This window comes from Salvelinus sp. IW2-2015, linkage group LG24 (genome assembly GCF_002910315.2).
Source record: "Salvelinus sp. IW2-2015 linkage group LG24, ASM291031v2, whole genome shotgun sequence".
NCBI classification, from domain to species: Eukaryota; Metazoa; Chordata; class Actinopteri; order Salmoniformes; family Salmonidae; genus Salvelinus; species Salvelinus sp. IW2-2015.
In genome coordinates, this window is record NC_036864.1 from 11,158,322 (window position 1) to 11,185,134 (window position 26,813).

Consider the following 26,813-nt stretch of genomic DNA (forward strand, 5'->3'; position numbering starts at 1 on the left):
CTGCTTCGTTAACAAACACCCTGAAATAGATTAAGCGCTCATTCCAGGAACTTAATGTGTGCTGCAAGCAAATGTTTAATGAAAAATTTAAACGCTTGATGTAATCCTCTGTAACTTTTACCCGAAGGACAAGGCCTGGTATCATTGTGCAGTAGGAGCCTCTCTGACAGGAGCCTCTCTGGTACTCTCTCTGGGTATAAAGAGCACAATGGGTTTTAAAGAACCACTGAACATGCCGATTGGCACTTCTGTTTTTCTGTTGCTCATTAGAAAAACAAGATTTCAGTCTTGGAGGTTTGTTTCCGGACCGATTCCACGCTTGGTTAATGATGTTTGTCCCCCATGAGACACTGTAGATGCAGAAGCCTATTTCACTTCCTCAAAATCCCAAGAATTAATCGAAGATAACTCAAGAAATCTGTAATTAAATTTGGGCGTTTTTGCTAAGGATGTTTAAGTTGCGCAATTTTACATCTGATTAAGGTGTTTGTTGCAGTATTTCTCAAGTAAAAAAGTGCACAACGTGCTGTCTTATGTAAACAAAGCCAGGGTGCTGGGCAGGTCTGTCTCAATGTATGCTATTGAATAGAGAGCAATCACTGCAGGTGTTCACCCCATGTTAGTAGGCAAATGTACTTAGTCTAATCAAAACCCATCCTTCATTTACCCGTTGTGACACACAATTGTTCCACACACTTTGTAGTCAATTTGGACACTAGAATAACTGTTTCTGACTCATATCGATGCCACATAGGCAGTTTTCAAAGGCATTCGTTGCGTTTTAAATGCTGTTGCTCTTTCAATGGTGCAATGTGTATCTCCAGACAATGCCAGCCTCCTTCAGTTCACCCTATTCCCCAAAAACCTTTGAGGTGCTAAAGAGTCCCGTGTGGCTCAGTTGGTAGAACATGGCGCTTACAACGCCATGGTTGTGGGTTTGATTCTCACGGGGACAAGTGTGAAAATGTATACACTCAAGTCGCTCTGGATAAGTGCGTCTGCTAAATGACTGAAATGTAAAATCCCTGTCAGATCCTTAAAACAGTATAAATCTAAATGAAATCATAGTTTGGTGAAGATATGGCCAGTTTAGAGTACTGGTCTTCTTACTGTACCAGCTGTTATCTTCATCCGTGTGGTCCAACTCCTTCTCCTCGGTGGTCCCAGATCTGGTTTGTGCTGTCTTGCCAACACCTACAGTCATTTTTGGTGTGATAATGCCCATAGGAGTCGGCAAGACAGTACAAATAGATCTGGCACCAGGCTACGGTCCCCCACCCTTAAAGCAATGAAAAGCCTCACCTACGACATATGGTTCTGCTGGGTAGTGAGGTTCTGCTGCTGCTGAGCCTGCATGAGGAGCTGCTGCTGCTGGCGGCGGCGGGCCGTGCGGAGCTTCTCGAAGCGCGCCTCCATCTCCTCCAGGACCTTGGGCGTGTAGCGTACCACCAGCTTCACACTGTCCTTGGCTGCCTTCAGAAGCTCCACCGCCTTYTCGTGGTGCTCCCCCTCYACACTCTGGGGAGATACAGTGAAAGAGAATGAGAGAGAGAAGAGACTCAGCACATTTAAGAAATGTGGTGGCAATGTGTTAGTGTTGTAGTGATATGGTCTCTGAAGTCTGCCTCAGTTTCTTAATTGGCATGGACAGAGAATTAAAGAAACCTTGCCAAGACTTTTATGTAAGCAACAATGACACAGTTACACAGCAGCAGCTTCAGTTTCTAAATGGGTACAACCAATTAGGTTTGAACTGGAAGTCAAATGTATTTTTACTTAGTTCAACAAGCATTGCATATTGGTATAATTAGTACTTCATCCTCAAGCCCAGAGTAATATACAGGACCAAGCAACATTCAAGGGTTTTTCTTTATTTTTACTATTTTCAAAATAAATAATAAAGACATCAAAACTATGAAATAACACATATGGAATCAAAAAAAAGTTAATTAAAAAAAAATATATATATATTTGAGATTCTTCAAAGTAGCCACCCTTTGCCTTGATGACAGCTTTGGCATTCTCTCAACCAGCTTCATGAGATAGTCACTTGGAATATAGAAGATAGCCCTATTTGGTAAAAGACCAAGTTCATATTATGGCAAGAATAGCTCAAATAAGCAGAGAGAAATGGCAGTCCATAATTACTTTAAGACATGAGGGTCAGTCAATCYGGAAAACGTAAAAAACCATAGAGCACTACTGTCACGACTTCCGCCAAAGTTGGTCCCTGTCCTTGTTCGGGCAGCGTTCGGCGGTCGAAGTCACCGACCTTCTAGCCATCGCTGATCCTCTTTTCATTTTCCATTGGTTCTATCTTKTCTTCCATCACACCTGGTTCCAATTCCCATCAATTACATGTTGTGTATTTAACCCTCTGTTCCCCCTCATGTCCTTGTCGGTGATTGTTTATTGGAAGTGCTTGTGCACGTATTGTCTGGTGTGATTCGGGTTATGTACCCTTTTATTGATTGTTATGTTTTCCGGTGGGTTTTGTTATTAAACTGCACCGTTTGGAAACACAGTTTTTGCTCTCCTGCGTCTGACTTCTCTGCCGCCAGTACGCACCCCCTTACAGCTAYGATGAAACTGGCTCCCATGAGGACCGCCACAGGAAAGGAAGACCCAGAGTTACTACTGGTGCAGAGGATACGTTAATTAGAGTTAACTGCACCTCAGATTGYAGCCCAAATAAATTCTTCACGGAGTTCAAGTAACAGACACATCTCAACATCAACTGTTCAAGGGAGACTGTGTGAATCAGGCCTTCGTGGTCGAATTGCTGCAAAGAAAACACTACTAAAGKACACCAATAAGAATACGATACTTGCTYGGGCCAAGAAACATGAGCAATGGACATTAGACCAGTGGAAATCTGTCCTTTGGTCTGACGAGTCCACATTTGAGATTTTTCRTTCCAACCGCCATGTCTTTGTGAGACGCAGGGTAGGGGAAGGGATGATCTCTGCATGTGTGGTTTCCACCGTGAAGCATGGAGGAAGAGGTGTGATGGTGCTTTGCTGGTGACACTGCAAGTGATTTATTTGGAATTCMAGGCACACTTACCCAGCATGGCTACAACAGCATGCTGCAGCAATACGCCATCCCATCTGGTTTGTGCTTAGTGGAACTATCATTTGTTTTTCAACAGGAAAATTACCCAACACATCTTCAGGTTGTGTAAGGGCTATTTGACCAAGAAGGAAAGTGATGGAGTGCTGCATCAGATGACCTGGCCTCCACAATGACCCAACCTCAACCCAATTCAGATGGTTTGGGATGAGTTGGACTGCAGAGTGAAGGAAAAGCAGTCAACGAGTGCTCAGCAACAGACCCCGCCCTGTGCAACTGGGTCCTGGACTTTCTGATGGGCGGTGGTGAGGGTAGGAAACAACATCTCCACCCCGCTGATCCTCCACACTGGGGCCCCACAAGGGTGCGTTCTCAGCCATCTCCTGTACTCCCTGTTCACCCATGACTGYGTGGCCATGCACGCTTCCAACTCAATCATCAAGTTTGCAGACGACACTACAGTGGTAGGCTTGATTACAATGATGAGACGGCCTACAGGGAGGAGGTGACGGCCCTCAGAGTGTGGTGTCAGGAAAATAACTTCTCACTCAATGTCAACAAAACAAAGGAGATGATCGTGGACCCCCCCCCCCCCCACCATCCACATCGATTGCACAGTAGTGGAGAAGGTGGAAAGTTTAAAGTTCCGTAGCGTACACATCACGGACAAACTGAAATGGTCCACCCACACAGACAGCGTGGTGAAGAAGGCGCGACAGCGCCTCTTCAACCTCAGGAGGCTGAATAAATTTGGCTTGTCACCAAAAACATTCACAAACTTTTACCAATGCACAATCAATAGCATCCTGTCGGGCTGTATCACCACCTGGTATGGCAACTGCACCGCCCACAACCGCAGGGCTCTCCAGAGGGTGGTGCGGTCTGCACAACGCATCACCGGGGGCAAACTACCTGCCCTCCAAGACACCTACAGCACCCGATGTCGCAGGAAGGCCAAAAAGATCATCAAGGACAATAACCACCGGAGCCACTGCCTGTTCACCCYGCTATCATCCAGAAGGCGAGGTCAGTACAGGTGCATCAAAGCTGGGACTGAGAGACTGAAAAACAGCTTCTATCTCAAGGCCATCAGACTGTTAAACGGCCATCACTAACATAGAGAATCTGCTGTCAACATACAGACTCAAATCTCTGGCCGCTTTAATAAATGGACTTAATAAAGSTATCACTAGTCACCTTAAATAACGGCACTTTAATAATGTTTAAATATCCTGCATTACTCATCTCATATGTATATACTGTTCTATACCATCTACTGCATCTTGCCTATACCTATCATTAGTCACTTTAAATAATGGCACCTTAATAATGTTTACATATCCTACATCACTCATCTCATATGTATGTACTGCTCTATACCATCTACTGCATCTTGCCTATGCTGCACGGCCACCGCTCATCCATATATTTATATGTACATATTCTTATTCATGCCTTACATTTGTGTGTATAAGGTAGTTGTTGTGAATTTGTTAGATTACTTGTTAGATATTACTGCATTGTCAGAACTAGAAGCACAAGCATTTCGCTACACTCACATTAACATCTGTTAACCATGTGTATGTGACCAATAAAATTTGATTTGATTTKATGTTTYGGAACTCCTTCAAGACTATTGAAAAAGCATTCCAGGTGAAGCTGGTTGAGAGAATGCCAAGAGTGTGCAAAGCTGTCATCAAAGCAAAGGGTGAAGAATCTAAAATATATTAGAATTTGTTTAACAACATGATTCCATATGTGTTATTTCATAGTTTTGATGTCTTCACAATTATTCTACAATGTAGAAAATAGTAAAGAAAAACCTTTGAATGAGTAGGTGTGTCCAAACGTTTGACTGGCACTGTATATTTTCACATTACAATTCTGGATGTCACGGAAATCAAATTAATCCTTTACGAAGCTTGCTTTTTTAAATGTATTTTTACCCCTTTTTTTCTCCCCAATTGGTAGTAGTTAGTCWTGTCTCATGGCTGCAACTCCTGCACGGACGGAGGTCGAGAGCCATGCGTCCTCTGAAACACAACCCAACTAAGCCACACTGCTTCTTGACACAATGCACATCCAATGTGTCGGCGAAAACACCGTACACCTGGTCAGCGTGCACTGCGCCCGGCACGCCACAGGAGTCACTAGTGCACGATGAGACAAGGATATCCCTGCCGGCCAAACCCTCCCTAATCCGGACGACGCTGGGCCAATTGTGCGCCGCCCCCATGGGCCTCCCGGTCACGGCCAGCTGCGACAGAGCAGTGCTCTGCGATGCAGTGCCTTAGACCACTGCGCCACCCAGGAGGCCATGAAGCTTGCTTTTTAAAGTGTACATTTGATTAGTGTTTGTCTGAAGACACTTTTATGTCCAAACACATGCTGACATTACCATGTAAATTGGTTTCCATTTGATGGTGTAAATGGACAGTTACGGAACAGGATTCAGCAAGGAGTGACTTTGAARGGCTAAACCGCTAAGCCGTGTGAAGTTTGGAACACTTTGCTCACGGTGACATTGGCTGCTTCTAAAAAACGGTCGCTTTGTAATAGCTTTTGTTGTTGCCCGTTGCTTTAGTCGTAGATAGCGCTCCTGTATCTTGGACGCTGGCTCACTATAGGCCTATTTTTATTTAGGTCTTCAGAAAACCAATCACTCTGCTTGACCMAATCCATATTGTGACAGTTTGACTCAAGGTTTAGACAAAATGCTTCCCCGCTCGGATGTGGTTTGTCAGGAAAAATGTCAAGCTAGATGAGAAAATTAATACCTTGAAATATTAACTACAGCACACAACTGTGWTTGGGACTCGTAATATAGAAGACGCAAATTCACAGAATATCATAAATAGGGTACAGAGTTATGTGACTAGACCTAGCGGCAATCGTAAATAATCTATACATACCACGCCATTGACAGACAGGAGCTGGTCCCCTCGCTTCAGGCCCCCGTGCCTCTCAGCCAAGCCCCCTGGGATGATACGGGAGATATAGATGGGAGAGTTCTGCTCCTTGCCGCCCATCACATTGAAGCCCAGCCCCTCCTCCGTCTTGGGCAGCTCCACCACTCGGGGGTGAGAGTGACCCTCGCTGGCCGCAAAGGCTGCAACTGTGGCCTGCAGAGAGCGACAGAAGAGAGGATAACGATCAGACCATTATTGGTGTATTCAGCACTAACTCCATGCCCTATTCCTTCCTATTCTGTCGACCACACAAATAGATTAGATAATGACGATACTAAGTGCATGAACTGGGATTGCATTTCCAAACAGCCAAATAAGTGTACAGACTTAAATTCGCTCTGTGGGTGGGACCTTCTGGCTTCTCTCTCTAAACAGGGCTTAGAGACGTCCAGTAGGACTGAGAATAACAAAGTGAGAACCAAGGCGATGATGGTGATGTATTGTATAGCCATGTGAGATGTTTTCTGGCTCTGTAAGAACATGGATTAGCACATATCTGTCGCCGCTGGAGAAGAAGACGCAAGATAACTTTCACCCCCACTAACTAAATGTCTGTGAGCCTGCTTTACTAAATTCCACTGGCTTGGGATGGCTTTCAAGTTCTAGAGGAATCTTCTTCTCGCCTTGTCGTCTGAAACAAAGTGTGCAGGAGCTTGTTAGCCTAGCCTGGAAAAGGAACAGCAGATGTACATCGCCACAGGTGCCGGTCTGTCAAGTCTGTCTCATTATTATTATTAAGCAATACTTTCTCGGGAAACTGCAGGGGAAAAAGGCCTCTGTTTCAAAGCTTGGCATATGTGGATCCAAAAGTTTTCCCTGGCAGGTGAAAGCCCAAAGCTTTGAGATCCTCCACTTTTCCGCCCCCCTTCCWTCTCTCTCTCCCACTGTGAGGTAAGGAAGCACTGTGCTCAGTATGCCACCATCACCTCTTTGGCTAACGGCATACCGACCTTCACAAGTTTATCTCCCTTCCTGGGAGGAAGAAACTAGGTGGCATACGGCTGCCGCAAAAAAAAGTGTCTGGGGCGAACCAAAGAAAAATGACAGCTTACTGGGAAATTGCCTAAGTAATGTCAGAGTACCGTATGGAAATGACTTAATTTCAACAAAATGTTATTATCATCAGCCATCAGTTCAGCTCAGTCTTTTCTCTGGAGCACCATAGACTAAGTGGTCTCCCATCTCTGGAAGATAAAAGATAAAATCCTCAGGCCAGGAATTACAGTCTGGAATTGATTCAATTAACTGGGTAATAAACTGAATCAAGTGATCATGTTCTCAGGTGGAACACATTTTAATTGGTAAACGCTCACCAGCAACAGTTCACCAAAGGCATCTAAAATAACATCTACCCTGCTAATGCCTCAAGATTGCTGGTGTATCAAGGTATCAAGGGACTATAACACATTTTTTAGGCCCCCAATTTCCTACTTATTAAAGTGATTCATGTGAAATGTGCTGAGTGCTGCCCTCCAGGTCTTTGGTCAGCGATGTACTTGAGATGTACTTGGAGACGAGGCTGMTGAAACAAGCACCGGCTCAGCTAAACGGAAACTCTCAGGAGGGCGGCACTTTCAAAAGCAGCGCACCATCTCATTTCGATGTCATCGATTGAAATCACTCCCATGGGCGTGGAAGCCAGTSAACGGAGTTTGCTCTATGTTAATTGCTGCTCCGCTGGTGGCTGTATTTAATATKCTTTTAAAAAGATTGGTGATGGACAAGGACAAAGCTGAAAGGTACTTCATGCTGTTGTCATTGCTTTCTTGTGTAAACAGGGTCATAAGGACAATCTGGCTTGCTTTAACACTGTGAAGTACAAGCCTCAAGGCCTCTTTCATGATTTGTAAAGTAGTTTGATTAGACGGATCTACATTCTCTCTTTCAAAACAGCCTTTGAATAAGCTTTGGGGGGAAAAAAACGTGTTTATGATTATGCACTTTATAATGTTGAACAGGRACCTTGAATATTCCACAAAAATTKGATAYTTAAAGGGAAATGAAAAGGACACGTCACTGTAATAGCAGCATACCATCAACCTCAAAACCATTTGATCTGAGCAGGCTAGAAAGAGTATTTTGATATTCCATCAACATCAGATACAGTGGTGTCCTTCAATAGGCCGAAGCTACAGTTGAAGTCGGAAGTTTACATACATTTAGGTTGGAGTCATTAAAACTTGTTTTTCAACCACTCCACTTCTTGATAACAAATTATAGTTTTGGCAAGTCGGTTAGGACATCTACTTTGTGCATGACACAAGTCATTTTTCCAACAATTGTTTACAGACAGGTCATTTCACTTATAATTCACTGTATCACAATTCTAGTAGGTCAGAAGTTTACATACACTAAGTTGACTGTGCCTTTAAACAGCTAGGAAAATTCCAGATTTTTTTATGGCTTTAGAAGCTTCTGATAGGCTAATTGACATAATTTGAGTCAATTGGAGGTGTACCTGTGGATGTATTTCAAGGCCTACCTTCAAACTCAGTGCCTCTTTGCTTGACATCATGGGAAAATCAAAAGAAATCAGCCAAGACTTTAGAGAAAAAATTGTAGACCTCCACAAGTCTGGTTCATCCTTGGGAGCAATTTCCAAACGCCTGAAGGTACCACGTTCATCTGTACAAACAATAGTACGCCAGTATAAACACCATGGGACCACGCAACCATCATACCGCTCAGGAAGGAAACGCGTTCGGTCTCCTAGAGATGAATGTACTTTGGTGCGAAAAGTGCAAATCAATCCCAGAACAACAGCAAAGGACCTTGTGATGATGCTGGAGGAAACAGGTACAAAAGCATCTATATCCACAGTAAAACAAGTCCTATATYGACATAACCTGAAAGGCCGCTCAGCAAGGAAGAAGCCACTGCTCAAAAACCGCCATAAAAAAGCCAGACTACGGTTTGCAACTGCACATGGGGACAAAGATCGTACTTTTTGGAGAAATGTCCTCTGGTCTGATGAAACAAAAATAGAACTGTTTGGCCATAATGACTATCGTTATGTTTGGAGGAAAAAGGGGGTGGCTTGCAAGCCGAAGAACACCATTCAAACAGTGAAGCACGGGGGTGGCAGAATCATGTTCTGGGGGTGCTTTGCTGCAGGAGGGACTGGTGCACTTCACAAAATAGATGGCATCATGAGGTGGGGAAATTATGTGGATATATTGAAGCAACATCTCAAGACATCAGTCAGGAAGTTAAAGCTTGGTCACAAATGGGTCTTCCAAATGGACAATGACCCCAAGCATGCTTCCAAAGTTGTGGCAAAATGGATTAAGGACAACAAAGTCAAGGTATTGGAGTGACCATCACAAAGCCCTGACCTCAATCCTATAGAAAATGTGTGGGCAGAACTGAAAAAGCATGTGCGAGCAATGAGACCCACAAACCTGATTCAGTTACACCAGCTCTGTCAGGAGGAATGGGCCAAAATTCACCCAACTTATTGTGGGAAGATTGTGGAAGGCTACTAAAAACTTTTGACCCAAGTTAAACAATTTAAAGGCAATGCTACCAAATACTAATTGAGTGTATGTAAACTTCTGACCCACTGGGATTGTGATGAAAGAAATACAAGCTGAAATAACTAATTCTCTCTACTATTATTCTGACATTTCACATTCTTAGAATGAAGTGGTGATCCTAACTGACCTAAGACAGGGAATTTTTACTAGGATTAAATGTCAGGAATTGTGAAAAACTGAGTTTAAATGTATTTGTCTAAGGTGTATGTAAACTTCCGACTTCAACTGTATGTCCTTGTATACCTTTCATCCAAGATTGAAATTCACAACACAATCCAGTCTGATGAAAGTCATAAAAAAGGTTACCCTGTTTACTACTCCTTTAGAAAGGGACTGAATCATAGTCAAAGTTTTGCAGAGCATTTGCGATTGAAGAGATGACGTTTCGCTGACAAAAAAAAGCACCCTTTGGAATTGTATTCCACACCGGCCCTAGTTATCTATTCATCCTGCTTGCCCAGTGTTGTCAATCAATCTGTGTCCTACGCCTCTGTGTGCCCAGGCCGTGTAAGAAGATGGGGGCAGCAGTCTCTGGAAGGAGCAGCCAACTGTATCAGTCAGTGTGCGTACCTCCCTACATTGCCCCATCTCTTCTTCACTCACTCTCTGATGTATTGGTAACACTGGGAGAGAGGACTGCGATGCACTCCTCTCTCTCATCTCACCCCTCCCTCTTGATTCCCTCTTTTCCTGTCCCCCTTTCACTGTTAGATGTCTTCTTTTTTTATKCTCCTCCACAAAAGAAGCTCTCCTCAGAAAGAATATGAATGAGCGGTAGAGGAGGGACTCATTGGTAGAACCTCTCAAGTGCTTACATCCAAGGTCTGCTAATGAGTAATTCATTGTACACCAAAACTGCTCCAGTCTTTGATCATCTGAAGGATACATTATGGGTGTTTATGTATCTAGGCTACATTGTACAGTATCTTTCAGCCTCAAGTTTGGTCAATACAGTCTGAGATTAGAGTATGTTGCTCACCTTCGCTGTAGCCCGTGCCTGGTACTCCGGACAGCCATTGACTGTGATTGTTTCATGCATGTACTGGTACACCTGAAAGAGAAAAATGGACAAACCATGAGTGTATTTTCTCAGTACTTTTGAATTTTCTGCTACATTTCTCCAAGTCTCTTGCATGTTCAGTCCATGTCGTAGACTACCAGACTTGGTAGTTGGAAGGCTTAGGTTTTTGATTTCTATTCAAACCTGTATTTTGAGAGTGTTTATTTTTGCAAATACCTTCGTAGATTATGTAGATATTCAGTGGATTTCTTCATCCACCTGGATCCACCATTCACTGTTAATAAACTGCACACTATTTGGCACCTGATCCTGCTGCCTCCTGCTACWTACTGCCCTTAAGGCTGCTCAAACATCTGGTCCCTACGACAATTAGCATAAGCAAACCGTGATGCATCAGTAAGTAAAAAATACTCATAGCACACTGTGGTGTGGCGCTACTACCCCTTTTGGTTTTCTCTCATGTGGGGAACACATGGCACTGAGTAAATAAACTGAAGAGAGTGGAGTTCGGAACGGAGTAGCGAGTGGAGCTAAGACTCTTGGTACTGTAGGTGAATTTCCACTAAGGATTTAGCCCGGTGTTTWACCAAAAAGCCTCAGATTTTTCTGTTTCCWGCTCCACGGCCCGGCTCCTGGTACTCACTGGGCCATGGCCTCAGTGGACCTGTCCTGACTTGGGGCCAAACATGTCAGATGGATGGATTATCTTGGCAAAGGAGAAATGCTCACTAACAGGGATGTAAACAAATTTGTRCACARAATTTGAGAGAAACAAGCTTTTTGTGCRTATGAAAYATTTCTGGGATATTTTATTTCAGCTCATGAAACATTGGACACACACTTTACATGTTGTGTTTATATTTTTGTTCAGTAATACATAACAATGGCTAACTGTGAACAATGTTTAACACCTTCTCACAAAGCAACTGTTTTGATTATGCAGAGGTTGTTGACTCCRCTCTTCACAAGTCCTCAATGTCGGCCCCAGCTTTGGAAACACAATGTCTTTAGTACAACATAAGGGTGTATACACTAGTGGAACTCTGGTGTTACAGTCAAAAAGCACTACTTTGTTTTTCAGCTGAGCGACTCTTTGAAATCCAATATTGAACACCATCTTGGGACCTTATTCCAGAACACCTCTTCCACATCTACAGTGTGTTCTAACCTCCTCTAAAGAGGAGTCAGCATTATGAGCCAATGGAAAGATTTCAGGTGTAAAAGAGCTATTTTGAGTTGTTTCTATACAGAACATGACACACTGTATCGACACCATTTACAATACCACCCCCAGTGTACAGTATGACATTATCACACCTTCCTCTGGTGATCAAACAGAAACAACTACAAACATTATGACTGCTCTGATTAGTGTTGCATTGTTGAACATTACATGAGACATTGGCCTACATCCCCATACGGGCTCAAGTAATTGTTTGATGTGACTCATATTAGCCCACATCCTTTGTGTGTTTTAGCCAAGAGGCTTGCGGCTGGTCCATTCTATAAACATTTTCAGTGCATCGTTCTTCATAGTAAGATACAGCGTCCATCCATCACTGTGAGCCTGATTGAAATACACTTAAGATGTATGGACTGTTGTGTATTCAAGGTCTCAGTGGATGCCTTGCTGTGAGTCAGGAGAATTGTGTCTTGGAAACACGTGAATAACATTAAAGGTCAAGCTATTTCAATCTGTAATTTGCTTAACTATATGCACAAACCCCCACTAGTTGAAGTGCAAATTGGATGTACCACTAACTACTGCTGAATTACTCAACAAGCAAACCAAATTAAATTGTAACGTCTCAAACCCTTCTTGAAGAACAACTTAGTTTTTTTCCTGTGCAGTGAATTGAAAACGTTTTCATTGTATTGTTTTTCTCTGGAATGGAAACTAATAGGGTTTTTACTCATCAGCTCACACCTCGGTATGTCTCTACTCTCTACAAAGGAAAGCATGTGTTTTCTGGGCTCAACCATCATTCAATGTTTCTGTATGACGAGCTGGAGCAAAACAAAGGCCTTGCCTCTTTGCGACTTCAAAGTGCTTCATCTGTGTTTCAACAATAAAACAAGTGGTTTCGTGAAGCCTTGGTATATCTGACTGATGAAAAACAAAGTCCATTGTTGATATGAAAATAAAATAATAACCTCAAGCTCACAACAAAATAAATCAATTGTATTTTGTTTTGAGCAAGCAGTTCACTTACAAAAATGTGTTTACCTTAATGAACCCAGTTGAACTCAGTCGGACAACACTGTTAATGAATGAACATAACCTTCTGTTCTGATAATTCATTGGRGGAAAATAATCTCCAATAACATAAAGAAAACAGTCACAACATGSAACAAATTGCTGTGTTCTTTTCACCRTCAGTTGATGTTGTGAAGCTCCAGGGAACATACAGATAGGTAGAAAGAGAGTGAGAGAGAAAAAGAGAGAGAKAGAGACAGAGTGAGAAACAGGCAGAGAGAGAGATGTARAGAGAGGAGAGAGTGAGAGAGAGAGATTTGAAAGACTTGCACATCCTTTCTACCTCATTCCCCCTCCTGTTGCTATGCATCCATCTTTACCTCTGAACTCTACTTTCTTCCTGTCCCTCCTGAATATACTCTCCCTCTCTTTCTTCTCTCTCTCTCCTGACTCTCCGGTTCACTGGGCGTTTACCACGGCAGGCTTTCATTAACCCAGATCTATTTAACCTCTGTGGAAGGCTCATTGTGCTTGATGGGCTGGGGRCTACCAGTCTACCGTCAGCCTTACGAGGACGCCACAATGCCTGATAGTGGCCAGAGCTGCCCAGAGGGTGCCTGGCATGACGCGTGTAACCATGGCTCCCCGACCGTCTCCCTCTCTCTACTGAGTCGGGAGCGGAGAGCAAAATGGGGAAGGATGAGACGGAGAGAGAGAGAGCTTGAAGAGCTCTCCTTCTCCTCTCTCTAGCTGACAGAGTTTAAAGGGGTCATTTGGTAGAAGCGAAACAGCATTTAATAACTGTTCGTTCACAGACCTCCCTCGCTCTGTCAGCATGACACAAAAAGAGAATATTAAACACAAAGAGATAATTAAATGAAGTGGCTTTCAGCCTTCAGCCCACAGTAAATGTAGTAAGAGACTAAGGTCTGCCCTCCACGGAGCGGCACACAAATCCTTTCCTTTATATGAATTCAAAGTGAGGCCCGTATTCATCTGCACTATTCCATTATCATCAGGCTACTACAACTCAATGATCACATAATTGATTCAGTTCATTGGAAGAGACTATGCTTTTTTTTTTGCAAGGAAAAATGACCTGCATTGTTTTGTGACTAATGAAATTCATGATTCGATTTCATGTGTGGTTGAATCGTTTGCTCGGGCCTCTCGGATGACTTTCATCAGGACCAGTTCTTGATATGCATAAGGCTTTAAGTCAAGCTAACAGAGTGGCTGGAAATCATCATAAACTCCATCATTTCCAGCTGGTTAGCGCTCCCAGTCGTCTTCCCTGGTGTCCTTCCCTTTCCATTTGCAAAGCAGATTGACTCTGACGACTCATTCAGGGACTTTCCCTGGGTTCCGAGATGTCATTGATAGACATGGTTGGGAAGAGCAACGCTCCTCCTCACTCCATCTCTCTGTAATTGGGGGTCTTTCACCTTAGCAGGCATTTCCCTCCCACATCAATTTCCCCTATCAACAGTTAGCCAGCTAACCCCCTCACGCATAGCTAGGCTGATTCATGTGGCTGTAAATTCTATTGACACTGTGAAGAAGGTTTTCAACCCTCTGTGACTTTCTACAGTAGAGACATGATCAAGCTACTCTGGTCTGTGGGATTCTGTGTCTGCTCATCAGACCATGAAATGAGCTTCACAAGCAGATATGAGATGACGGGAACAAATCTAATCGCTCAATTATAATAGCTGGTGGCCCCAGCTCAACGCAGAATAGGTCATCTGCATTAATGAAATGACACGCAGTTGAATCCCAATACCGAGCAACTATACATGGCTCTGAAGCAACCTTTAATCTTCCTGTAATAGCTGTGGAGGAAATTATTTAATGACCTACTATGTTGTTTAATTGAACATACTATGCTGTTTTTACTTGGAGAATGTCCATTGCTATACATTAGTATTTTGCTGATACAGGCTTGTCTTGTGTGACTTAGTCATTTGTCTGGGCGTACAGATAAGAGCCGTTTAGGTGTGACTGCAGTATGTGACATTCTGTTTTAACAATCTACAGGAATTTAGACGTGTGGAAACATGCAGGACGGAACAGACAATGGTGACAATGTTGAGTGGTTGTTTTGATTGCTTCATTTTTGCAAATCTTATAATAAAGTTGTTTTGAAGAAAAACAGTCTCTCTCCTTTTGGTTAGAATCCCCGCGAYGTAGCTCTCTCAACTACAAAGATTTCCCATCTGCAGACATATTACAGCACAGAACAGGGGTCAGATGAGGTCAAATGTGATTACATTACGATTAACTCACCAATGCAGCTCAAAGAGGCTCAGCAGTCTAGTCCTGCTATGTCAGGGTATTAAGAGCGAGCCGCAGGGAAGTGTTTTTTTATGATGCTCGTCACTATCCATTGTCCGGGAAAAATTTGCATGGAAAAATTTGCATGGGAAATTTTGCATGTGCTAGAAAAGTGAATACAGGGGTTGTGACCGCATGCTGGATTGTAAACACATGCGACACAGCACGCATGGCAAGGTATTGCTCAATTCACATAAATGCCATGTTCTCTGCTCTTCCATAGAGACATGGGAGCATKTATTGTCTTGGGAGGCTGTTAATCCAATAACCACTGACATGAACGCCACAGCTGTTGAATGTTGCACCATAACAGCATGTRCTGATAACGATCTCTGCAATAACAGTAATCATCATCATGGCCACGACCATTCATCTTCACTCTCCAGCTCCTCTAGCAGTCAGACCTCTACGAGAAAGAGCCATTCTGCACCGTGCCAAAGTGTCAGCTCACACAAGGAYGTCATTGACTGGAAACTATGGCCGGTCAGCCTCGGCATCTAATCCAAGCTGATCCTCTCTAGTTTCCCTGGTGACTGGATGTGTTGTTGGTGGTTGAAGTGTTTCTCTCGCTCTTTCCCTCTCAATGGCCAGCTGTTGTAACCTAGTCTGTAGGGTGYTGCCTAGCTGCTACTCCTGGCAGACATGAAGTGTCCCCCACCACCAGGCAGCACCAGGCTCCAGTGTCTCTGCCTGACTCCCAGGCCAGGCTTCTCTCATCCTGCTGTCCAATGAAAGGGCCAGCCCTCTCTGACATTTCCTCTAGTAGATTACATTTCCTACTAGATGACCTCAGTCTGAGAATTGATGGCCCTCTTACTCTTCCGTCTGTGTGTCTGAGCTGACCGTGTCTGGGAAAACACCCCTAAAAGTCTGCATTGTTGTGTAGCCACATTTATTCATTAAAATAACCATCAGTCACCTGTGGTCAATTTCCCTGTGTTGGCAGGAGCAAAAGGACCCTGGGGCCGTGGGGCCGTGGTGCCGTGGGGCCGTGGGGCCGTGGGGCCGTGGTGCAGGGGAACCGACTCACCTCTCTAATGGCTGTGCAGAACTCACTCTGCAACACCAACTTCAGGGACTGCAGCTTGTGACCCGGGACGTCCCCGGACTCCTGTAGCTTCTCCAGCAGCTCAATCGCCCTGGCTACATCTGACAGAGAGAGAGAGAGAGAAAGAAAGACAGACAGGAGAGAGGGAGAGGCAGAGAGAGGAAGGAGAGAGAGGGAGAGGCAGAGGCAGAGAGAGAGGAAAAGGTAGAGAGAGGTGGAGAAAGTCAGAGAGAGAGCGAGAGAGAGAGGATAAGAAGGGGGAAAAAATGCCCCATTGAATTACATTAACAGCAGAGCCTTGAAAAAGAAGTCCGGAGCGAATCGATAGAGAGGATAATGGAAAAAAAACTGAGTCAGGGCCAAGGGGATCAAGAGAGAGAGAGAAAGCAATCCCAGCGTAGTTTGCATTAGGCCTGCTCCATGCATGAGAAAATGGGGGGCGGACTTCAAGGGAGAGAATCGTTTCGTTCAAAGCGAGCGAATCCTGGCAGGAGCCGGGCACCGCGGTCATTAGATCCTTTTAAAACAAACCCATGACGCCCTGAGTTAAAGACTTTGACTCCTATGTCTAGTAAACTCTCCACTCCTAATTATCATCCCCTGAAAAAATCCAGAGTAAAGCAGATTATTTTCAGGAAAAATGATAGAAATGAGAGTACATGCTGCAGGGGGAGAGGAGGGATGTGATGCTCAGACTAATCGTTGGGTCAGTTGTTTTAGAAGAAACTAAATAAAAAGCAGTTGGTGGATAACGTGCATCTGTCAACCCTTTATCCCTTGAGCATGTGCAAAGACCAGCGAGTCGCTCCAAAGTGATCAAACCACTTGTAATCAACTACAGATATTAGATTTTTCATACCTAGCTTGATGTCGAACACAGTGACACAGTCCCACTTAGAAGCAATAGCAAGATTATGTTTTGGAGTTGATAATATAGCTTAGATGGGAAAAACAAAAAATGTYAAATCGTTAAGTGAGTCTACTTTATTAATCCAAGAAATATCCAACTACATCGGAATAGCAAATGTATACAGAGGCTAAGTGCAAGGATTCTGAACAGTCATCTTAAACACTATTACCCTGGTGTTGAACTAGCGCCACGTTCTGTACAACACCAACAGAATGAGGTAAACACTCCCGACGATGTTTATAAACATCACGCCGAATCCAGGGAGGCTGGACTGAGACGGAAGACAATCTAGTTTAACCCGGTGAGGCAGAGAGGAGACAGAAAAGCTATTACTGTTTACAGACCTAGGGCGAACTAGGTAAGAGGAGGGAGAACTGCATACATAGAACTGTGGTTGTTTAGGCAGGTTTGTTTTGTGCCTGTATTAGGCAGTCAAACAGACATACAAGGGCACAACATTTACTGTTAKTACACAAGTATACATGGACAAAGAACATGATACCCAGAGTACCAGCGTGGATTACATTAAACCAGAAGAAATGGTGGGGTCGATTTYCATCAGGATTGGTTACTGCAAGCCACAAAGTGTTGTCAGGGAGATCTTTACAGGGCATTCATCACCCTAACTCCACGACTCCACTCAGCATCTTCTGTAATGATGGCCAAGTGTCAGCCAAGATAATATCGCATAGAATGTTCTATAGGATGTGCAAAAAAATATATGTTTTATTGTCACATACACCGGATAGGTGCAGTGAAATAAAACAAATTACAGGGTCAGCCATAGCAAATTAAGGTTATGTGCCTTGCTCAAGGGCACATCGGCTGATTTTTTTTCACCTTGTCGGCTCAGGTATTCAAACCAGCGACTTTTCAGTTACTGGCCGAACACTCTAAGCCTAGGCTGAGGCTCGGTGTGGGTGGTATAGTCCACCCTAGAGGCAGGTTGTTGCCTGACCTGTCAGACTTTGTCAAGAACCCTAAACTACGGGGAGACGAGAGCAGAATTAGCGCTGGTCCATAGGGAATCGGACACAGGAAAGGGGACACTTTTCTCTGAACCTGTGAGTGTGAATTGAGGGATCTAACAGTATTCATTACTACTTTACATTACCCCTACAATGGTAATGTAGCTAATGTACAGAATTTCCATCAGATTGAATAAGAGTCCAATGAGTCCCTAAGTAAGGTGAATGAGGTTGTACAATATTGTGTACCATATCTGTAAAAAAGAGAGTTAGCATTTCACTAATGAGTGGCCAGTAATCTGCTGGTATTATTCCAAGCAGCCTGGTTAGTTTTATGAGTGTTTATTTCTCATTATAGCGAGGTCAGGGCCAGATCAGGAGAGCTTTTGCCTGCTCTCATTTGCTCATTAGCACCAATTTCTTCATCCACGTCAAGGTCTCTGACGAGGCCTCCGACATTGAGCAACGCTTCAATGATTAAGATTTCTAAAACATTTTTGTTTATAGATGGGATTTTTCGGGAGGTCAGTTTTTGTACTTTGACGCTACACTGATCAAAAACAATAGTTGGGATTCTCCACCTGTTCAGCACCACTTTCAAGCAGTTTGACTTTCAACTTCTGTCTGGGGAATTAAATAAATACATTCTTTGAAATAAACTGGGTTATAGGCTAAGAAGCTATTTTGTAAAAGTAAAGCTAACCGTGTTTGGTTGCTAAAGGGAAGGATTTCGACCGGGTATCAAGTTGTTTGAAAGGAGAAAGAGAAGAAGATCTGGCAGTCCGGAAAAGTGCGGAAAAGTTTTAGGCTACAAGCAGTCAAAGGCAGTATTTTAGACCTTCATTTGAATATCAAAAAAATCCCAAATACCGTAACGAGGCCATAAATGTCATGCCCCATCTCCCCTATTCAGACTGTCCAGTGTCTGAGCCCAGTCAGCCAACACACCAGCAGTAAATAGGACCTCTTGTTACCAGATGTGACAGTTGTTATCCCCCTAGACCAGTGATGAGGGCTAAACTACAGCAGAGGCTCTCCTGCTCCTAGAGTTATTACAGGTCATAGGTCACAAAAGCCTCCCCTCTCCAGCAGTTGCATTTCATTTGCTGCATCGTGACACTTATCATACCCATCATCCACACTGCTTCCCTTGGTCTGCTAGCTTATCCCCTCTGCAAGCACTGTCATGTCGATTTGTTTCAATAAGTAGATGGCTATTTGTGGACAGAATGTCTTGGACAGACCGTGGATAGTGTTGTGTGATAATTGTTGTAGAACATGCAGCAGTAATAGAACACCATCCATTCCTGTGAGGAGCTGCCTACGTCAGGCATTTCTGCTGAAATCCTGTGTTGTGTATACGGTGTGAGGACTGAGGAGTGAGACATCAAATGGTTTCCTCTGTGTGTGATCTAAGGGGTATAAACCCCCAGGGTATAAGATTTGCTTGGCAGCCCAGGGTGATTTGCTGTTTCAATAACTATGGGAATCCAGGTACAGAGTTATGTCAGATCCACATAGCTTTGTCTGCAACGACTCCCAAATAAGAAACGTTACAATGACGCGTCACATCAAATCCCTGCGTGGTGCATTCAGCCACATCACCTATGAGACCAAGTGAGACCATAAGTCCTTACTAATCTGACCTTGTAGTTGGCTATGTAGACACACACAGACCAGTAAAACCATGGTCATATTGAGCTACACCACCACTAGCATCAACGTTATACCCTGACTACACTGCCCGCGTTGCGTGCGCGAGCCTTGCAAAATAAATGTAGAAATCTATATTATTCAATTATTGCACCCACACTGCTCGCGTGTGCCAACAAGCGTCTACGTTGCCAAGGGCTAAAATAGAAGTCAGTTCTAATTGTGACGCAAATCGCACCGCAAGTCCTGCCTCTCCCATCTCCTCATTGGTTTATAGAAGCAGGTACCCACGTGCCATCTCCTCATTGGTTATACCCACGTGGGTGACTGAAAGACGAATGAGGTCGGTGGCGGTAATGCACCTAATTTATGAAAGCTGCCAATCGCAATATAAAGTCCAGAGAAGAAAAAGGCTGGAAGGAGGAGAGATGACTAGAAACAATTCGGTTGACTGTTTTATGTGTGGATTAATTGTCGGAGTAGAGGACCTTGTGCATTTCAGGTAAAATTACAACTCAATGTTTATATCCCAGGACAAATTAGCTAGCAACAGCAAGCTAGCTAAATAGGACAAATTAGCTAGCAAGTGCAAGCTAGCTAGCTAAATTGCCATAAACTTTTAATGCTTTTCGACCTGTCCCCAAATTAATGTAATTGGTTCAGAATTTGTTTTGATATTTTAACCTGCGTATTGTGATCGCGTTTGGTGTGAGGGGACAAAATAAATTCATGCACGATGGCGCACGCGCGCAGCCGGTTTGGGTTCCGTGTTACTGTCCCTCAGCCTACAATACTAATAAAAAGGCAAACTGCTCTGTAAGAGTAACTCTACACACCCCCAAGAATACCCTCACTGCACACAAGGCGTGGCCTGTTACCAAGCCGGAGCCGCTCCATGAATAACTACAGTACATCTGGAGGGTAACACACAGTCAGCCAACACCATCCTGGCCTGCCTTACTAACTTACACTCCAACCCATCTGAGAGAGGAACTTGAGAGTATGCATGGATCTGGCCCTCTCTCTCTCTCTATTCCACTTCATTAAAAGAACGTGGCTCAGTGAAGCCCCAGGATACCAGTCCTGTAGGCCTACAGATCCACTCAACTACTAAGTCATTAGCATTCTCCTCGTCGTTCCTCTTCTCCACACTCCAATGAGACTTCAGCCCCCTTGGCGCTTCACCAACTCTAGAGATGGACTCAAGGGGTCCAGATGTGTGCAACATCTGTGGGACTCAACCCCCCTCCACGAAATGAAAATATTCAAAGAGAAGTTACTGTATGTTCAGCTTTAACGCCGACACAACGGCAAATCAATGTTGCCATTAGAACATCTGCAAGGCATGAGCACTGTTTGCAATATTTAAAAATAATCCTGTTTCATTTGACACATATTTTCAAGGGAAGACAAAGGTGTCAAGGTGACACTGCTGCTCTTATTGGAAGTGTAATTAAGGATGGGAGCAAGAGATACAAAACAATGGTTGTTAAAAGTTAAACATACAACTCCTAATTCACATGAATTCAATCTGTGAAGTTGGGGAGGCATGTCTCTTGCCTCAGTATTCTATAAGTAAATAAAGTATAAAACACCAGTACATTGCTATGCATTGAGTAGTCAGGAACATTGATGCTACGAGCCAAACATCTGACCTAGTTTAACTTCTCTTTGCCACACATCAGTGAGAACACATTACCATTGCCTGATTGGATGATCTGAAAGTAACGAGATGTGTTCTTTGGAGCGGTCAGATAGGGCTCTCATCTACCATTTTCTATTTCAACAATCACTCCTGACTGGGTAATGACACATTTCTCTATTTGAAAGGTTTATCATCCGTCTCCAATTACAACAGAGAGTGAAGCAAACTTACTGTTTACTGAAATCCCTGTGGCCAACTTCAACCAAAATGATACTGTACGTCCTCCAGTGTACGTATGAATACATTCCTAATGGGCCTATGTATGTGTCCCTAACAGTAATAAAGACAGAAATAAAAGCAATAGAACAAAGGCCAATATAAATAATATCTGAATTCTTTGTGGGAAAGATTTCTTGAGGCAGCCAACAAATAAAAGATTTATGCTCATTCTAATTCATGTTTTAAGGCAACAATGAAGGTGTTTTAGAGAGTGCCCAACTTTGAGAGAGAAATATTCTGAAAGTGGTGTTGAAGTGTTATTGAAAGCAGTGTCCTCTAAAGAGCCATTTCCAAGAGGAAACAATTAATTAATAGTGCGTATCTAATAAGCTATTAGTCTACTATAGTCTGTTTCTGTGACTGAAAATGTAAAGACCTTTAGTGGTAAATCTGTTTCTGTGACTGACAATGTAAAGACGTTTTGTGATAAATCTGTTTCTGTGATTGACAATGTAAAGACGTTTTGTGATAAATCTGTTTCTGTGACTGACAATGTAAAGACGTTTTGTGATAAATTTTTTCTGTGACTGACAATGTAAAGACGTTTTTGTGATAAATCTGTTTCTGTGACTGACAAACGTTTTGTGGTAAATCTGTTTCTGTGACTGACAATGTAAAGACGTTTAGTGGTAAATGTGTTTCTGTGACTGAGAATGTCAAGACTTTTAGTGATGAATCTGTTTCTGTGACTGACAATGTCAAGACGTTTAGTGATAAATCTATAATATATAGTACTGTGCTGTGTGTTACCTTGAGATTTCCTCAAATCTAATCAATAACGGGCGACCACAGAAATTATGGTATTATGTTGATCAAATACAACGTTCAAACTATAAACAGCATGGTGTCTAAAACAGTCACCAGTTCCAGAATGAGTCAGCCTTTCAAGTACACTGAGTTCACTTTCTGCTCTACTTTGATGACTGGATCTACTGATGCGGCCATCAGTCTGGATGTGTCATAAATAAATGTGAAGACCACAACAAGCAGCTAGCAATGCTGCTGTGCTGAAACACACCAGGTCTGTGCTGTCCTGCCTTAGGCACGGATTATTACACTCTTCCTGGGGTCCAAGCCTTTCGATGCCGCAGTATTAAACAATGAGTGCTTCACTGCTTTCTACACTTGAGTAAGAGTCTAAACATGATTTTGAGCTGTTTGCAAAAATGCGCAGTGCTCCAATATCCTCACATAATTGCCCTGTTGATAATAGAGGGCATAGCTGAATAGAATATATTTTCCAATAACTGCACGTGCTGTGCGGTGTAAATAAGCATGTCCAATTAACTCAGCTGGCTCATTAAGATATGATGCTGATGAAAACAGAGACTGCAATGCAGGTGCATCTTCTCCATCTCTACTGGGACGTCTAAGGTCCTAATAGAGAAACTTTTCATAGCTGATTTATTCAAGACTAGTCTGAGCTATTCCTCACTCCCACATGTAATGTTTCCCAGAGCAGTGCCCTAAAACAGTCACTACCAGAATGGCTGACTTACACATGCCAGAATAAATTGCCCCGGAGAGGCCATGCCATCTGCCACTTCCCAGTTTGACCCGCGTATCCTTTGTGCCATTGGCAACCACGCTGAAATTACCACACAAAAACCTCTACTGTGCTCATTCTCTGGATGAGTAGAGGAACAGGCCAGCAGGGGCTTGCCAGGCACAAGGCCAGCAGGGGCTTGCCAGGCACAAGGCCAGCTCCTCAACAGGAGAGCTTTTTAAATGGACGCACCTCACTTTATCAATCCCCCCCATAAGCCGAGTGAATTAACACTAAATGGCCCTGCAGTGACATTCCTGACTATAGAGGGAAAATAAATCACTCTTAGGCTAATGAGCCCTGATGGGGACCGTCTAAGGCAGAAACAGATAACACTGGACTTTGTTTTTGTCTCCTTTCCTCTGACTGATTACCTGGCAGATGTCCATCCCAAACAAATGAAATGTCCTTTCAATGTGGTTCTAATGAGAGCTTACCTAGAGCTGTGCCATTCTAAATAGCTCTCCGTTGATGAAATTGCTGAGCTGGCTGTTCACCTCACCTGTAATCCCTCCTCTCTGTTATCACCCAAAGCAAGGTAAAAGAGGAAGGTTGCTGCGCAACAATGAACAAACCCAGTGACCTCTGCAAGCAAAGCAAAGCCTGTCTGCAGTATGGTGAGACAACATGCTTAGGACCCTGAATAGGCTATAGTTTGTTGCCCTTTCTCCCCTGTGAATAGACTCAAACAAAGGATCAGTGATAACTTGCAAGGAAATGTGCAGTTGTTCTATATTTATTATGGCAATAACTCATGCACGGAGAGCATCAAAAAAGTATTGACTTCCAGATTTCAAGCTTCTGCTCTCCCTCGATGTTTGGCTTCTTAGTAAATCCACTGTAATTTCAGACAGCACAGAAACCTGTTTGACCATCTGTGTCTTCCTACACTGCTCAATCAGCGAATAGATAGGAATTCTGCTCACAAAGGCCTCAAATGCCTCTCCATCTGAAAATATGTGGCAGAAAGAGCACTAACACATTTCCCTGTGATTACTGTACAGCCTCAGCCTGACTGATATTATTAGGACTTCATGGCACACAGTTGATGAGAACTCTCTCAGTATCTCTATCAATTTCAATAGTCTTGGCATGCCTGGAGCCGGTTAGTGTTTGAATGAGARTCAATCGTCGAAGGAGAACTTTGGTGCCATGAGCAGGGAGGTTCCAACACAGGCTGTTTCTCCACAGGACAGTGGTGTTTGAGTCATTTCCTGAGACAAAAGCAGGAAGTGCATTCATGACGTCAAAGCACACTGAGTTTCCCGCCTCTTTGTGTGTTTGTGACAAATTCCTAACACATCCTGCTTTCAACAAAGAAAACAGGCTTCTTTTCAATATAAATGAGTGTTTCTTCACTATTGGCAGCAGCGACAAAGGACTGTGCAAAAACAATGACAGCTCCTGTAAAGCTATCATTATGATCCCCTACATGATCACTGCACTTAATGTTACTGTGCAGAGCATGTGGATACAGCAGTCACCTGAATGTTCTCTCTGAAATGATAGGGGCTCTGACTCACTAGTCTACCTATGCAAACAAAATGGAAAAGGTTGAGTAACCTATACTGGCATTTATATTTCAGTTTAACTGGGGAGAAAAAAACTTCCCCAATGTGTCGACTATCCTACCGATCCTCGACTTCGGCGATGTCATCTACAAAATGGCTTCCAATACTCTACTCAGCAAACTGGATGCAGTTTATCACAGTGCCATCCGTTTTGTTACTAAAGCACCTTATACGACCCACCACTGCGACCTGTATGCCCTAGTCGGCTGGCCCTCGCTACATGTTCGCCGTCAGACCCACTGGCTCCAGGTCATCTACAAGGCTATGCTAGGTAAAGTGCCGCCTTATCTCAGTTCACTGGTCACGATGGCTACACCCACCCGTAGCACRCGCTCTAGCAGGTGTATCTCACTGATCATCCCYAAARCCAAAACCTCATTTGGACGCCTTTCCTTCCAGTTCTCTGCTGCCTGCGACTGGAACGAATTGCAAAAATCTCTGAAGTTGGAGACTTTTATCTCCCTCAACAACTTTAAACATCTGCTATCCGAGCAGCTAACCGATCGCTGCAGCTGTACATAGTCCATCGGTATATAGCCCACCCAATTTACCTACCTCACCCCCCCCCATACTGCTTTTATTTCCTTTTCTGCTTTTTTTGCACACCAGTATCTCTACTTGCACATGACCATCTGATGATTTACCACTCGTGTTAATCTGCTAAATTGTAATTATCTGATTTATTGCCTACCTCCTCATGCCTTTTGCACACATTGTATATAGATTCTCTTTTTTTTCTTTTTTTCTACCATGTTATTGACTTGTTTATTGTTTACTCCATGTGTAACTCTGTGTTGTTGTCTGTTCACACTGCTATGCTTTATCTTGGCCAGGTCGCAGTTGCAAATGAGAACTTGTTCTCAACTAGCCTACCTGGTTAAATAAAGGTAAAATAAAAATAAAATAAAAATAAAATATAATGAATGACCTGTTTATCAATAGAATCTCAATGCCAGAAATGTTCCTTCCCCTAATTACTGAATTCTTTGAACTGATGATGGTGGGAGGAAACTGAGCAGAGCTTCTTGTTTATCATTTTGCCCTGTACCATGTTTATGCCCTTGCACACACAGCTCATATACAGTATACTGAAGACGTTTGACTCATATAGAGCCCCTTTCAGTTGCTGCAGTCACGCAATAATGAATCCAATTGCCAATGAGCATTGAATTAACTGTAAATCATTCAAAATGAGCCAATTTTTATAAAATGGGAATAAAACCGTTATATTATCCATTATTGCTTGGGTATAAAGACATGTCACTCGCTGATGATCCTCGGTCGGTTTACATCCATTCCATCCTTCATGATAACAACCAGGTTCGATTACTCATGCGCAATGCTGTGTTCATCACAACGTAGAGAGGTCACCATTTGTAATTTTCCAATTTAGACAGATGTTTATATCCTCTTGCCTTCTACATTCCTGTGAGTTGTTTATTCAAAGGCGTTTACAGTTGTTCCTACTGTCACTGTCACTGAAGGTTGTGGCCATCATTCAAAGTACCCATTACTTTTCCCAGATGTATCCTCTTTCTCTATTTTTAACACCACCCCCTTTCGTTTGTGTCATGCAGCCACACTAATGCATTTCACCACCGGATTCGTTTTAAGCACTCTATAGGCTACATATTTACAGACTAAAACGTAGGCTACACATTTAATCTGATTTCCCCATAGTCCCCATTTTGAATATCAAAATGAAAGAATAGCCAGGAGCTATCAGATAGAATAGGTAGGCTACATGGAACCAATGGAAATCTCGGTGGTGGTTGAATGGTGACATCTGAATGATGCGCTCATGAAATCATATTTTATCACATGACCTGCAATCATGCTGTGACACATCTGTTATCATTGGACAGGCAGGCTACTGTAGGAAAGCAATATCACCTGAAGTCCGCGTGCAAGTAGGCCTATTACTACTCAAAATATGACGTAGGCTATAGGTAGACTACATTGTGGACTCATCCTTCCTTTTAGAATAATGCCGCAGGTGAATTAATTTTTCACTGCCGACAACAGGTATGCTATGGGGTGAAGACCTGTACCTCTTTATTACTG

At 43.3% G+C, this 26,813-nt stretch overlaps 1 protein-coding gene across 3 annotated transcripts in view; it reads right to left on the minus strand.

Moving 5' to 3' along the window:
• Positions 1-26,813, minus strand: part of LOC111951539 (protein lin-7 homolog A) — a 39,669-nt gene that overhangs the window by 12,181 nt on the left and 675 nt on the right. For 2 of the 3 annotated variants that reach the window (XM_070434798.1, XM_023969714.2), the window contains exons 2-5: positions 16,160-16,278; positions 10,557-10,628; positions 5,985-6,194; positions 1,303-1,518 (exon numbers count right to left, since the gene is read on the minus strand). In XM_070434798.1, the coding sequence (XP_070290899.1) occupies positions 1,303-1,518; positions 5,985-6,194; positions 10,557-10,628; positions 16,160-16,278 (617 nt within the window). The remainder of the gene's footprint in view (positions 1-1,302; positions 1,519-5,984; positions 6,195-10,556; positions 10,629-16,159; positions 16,279-26,813) is intronic. The other variant, XM_070434797.1, reaches the window with a different exon arrangement.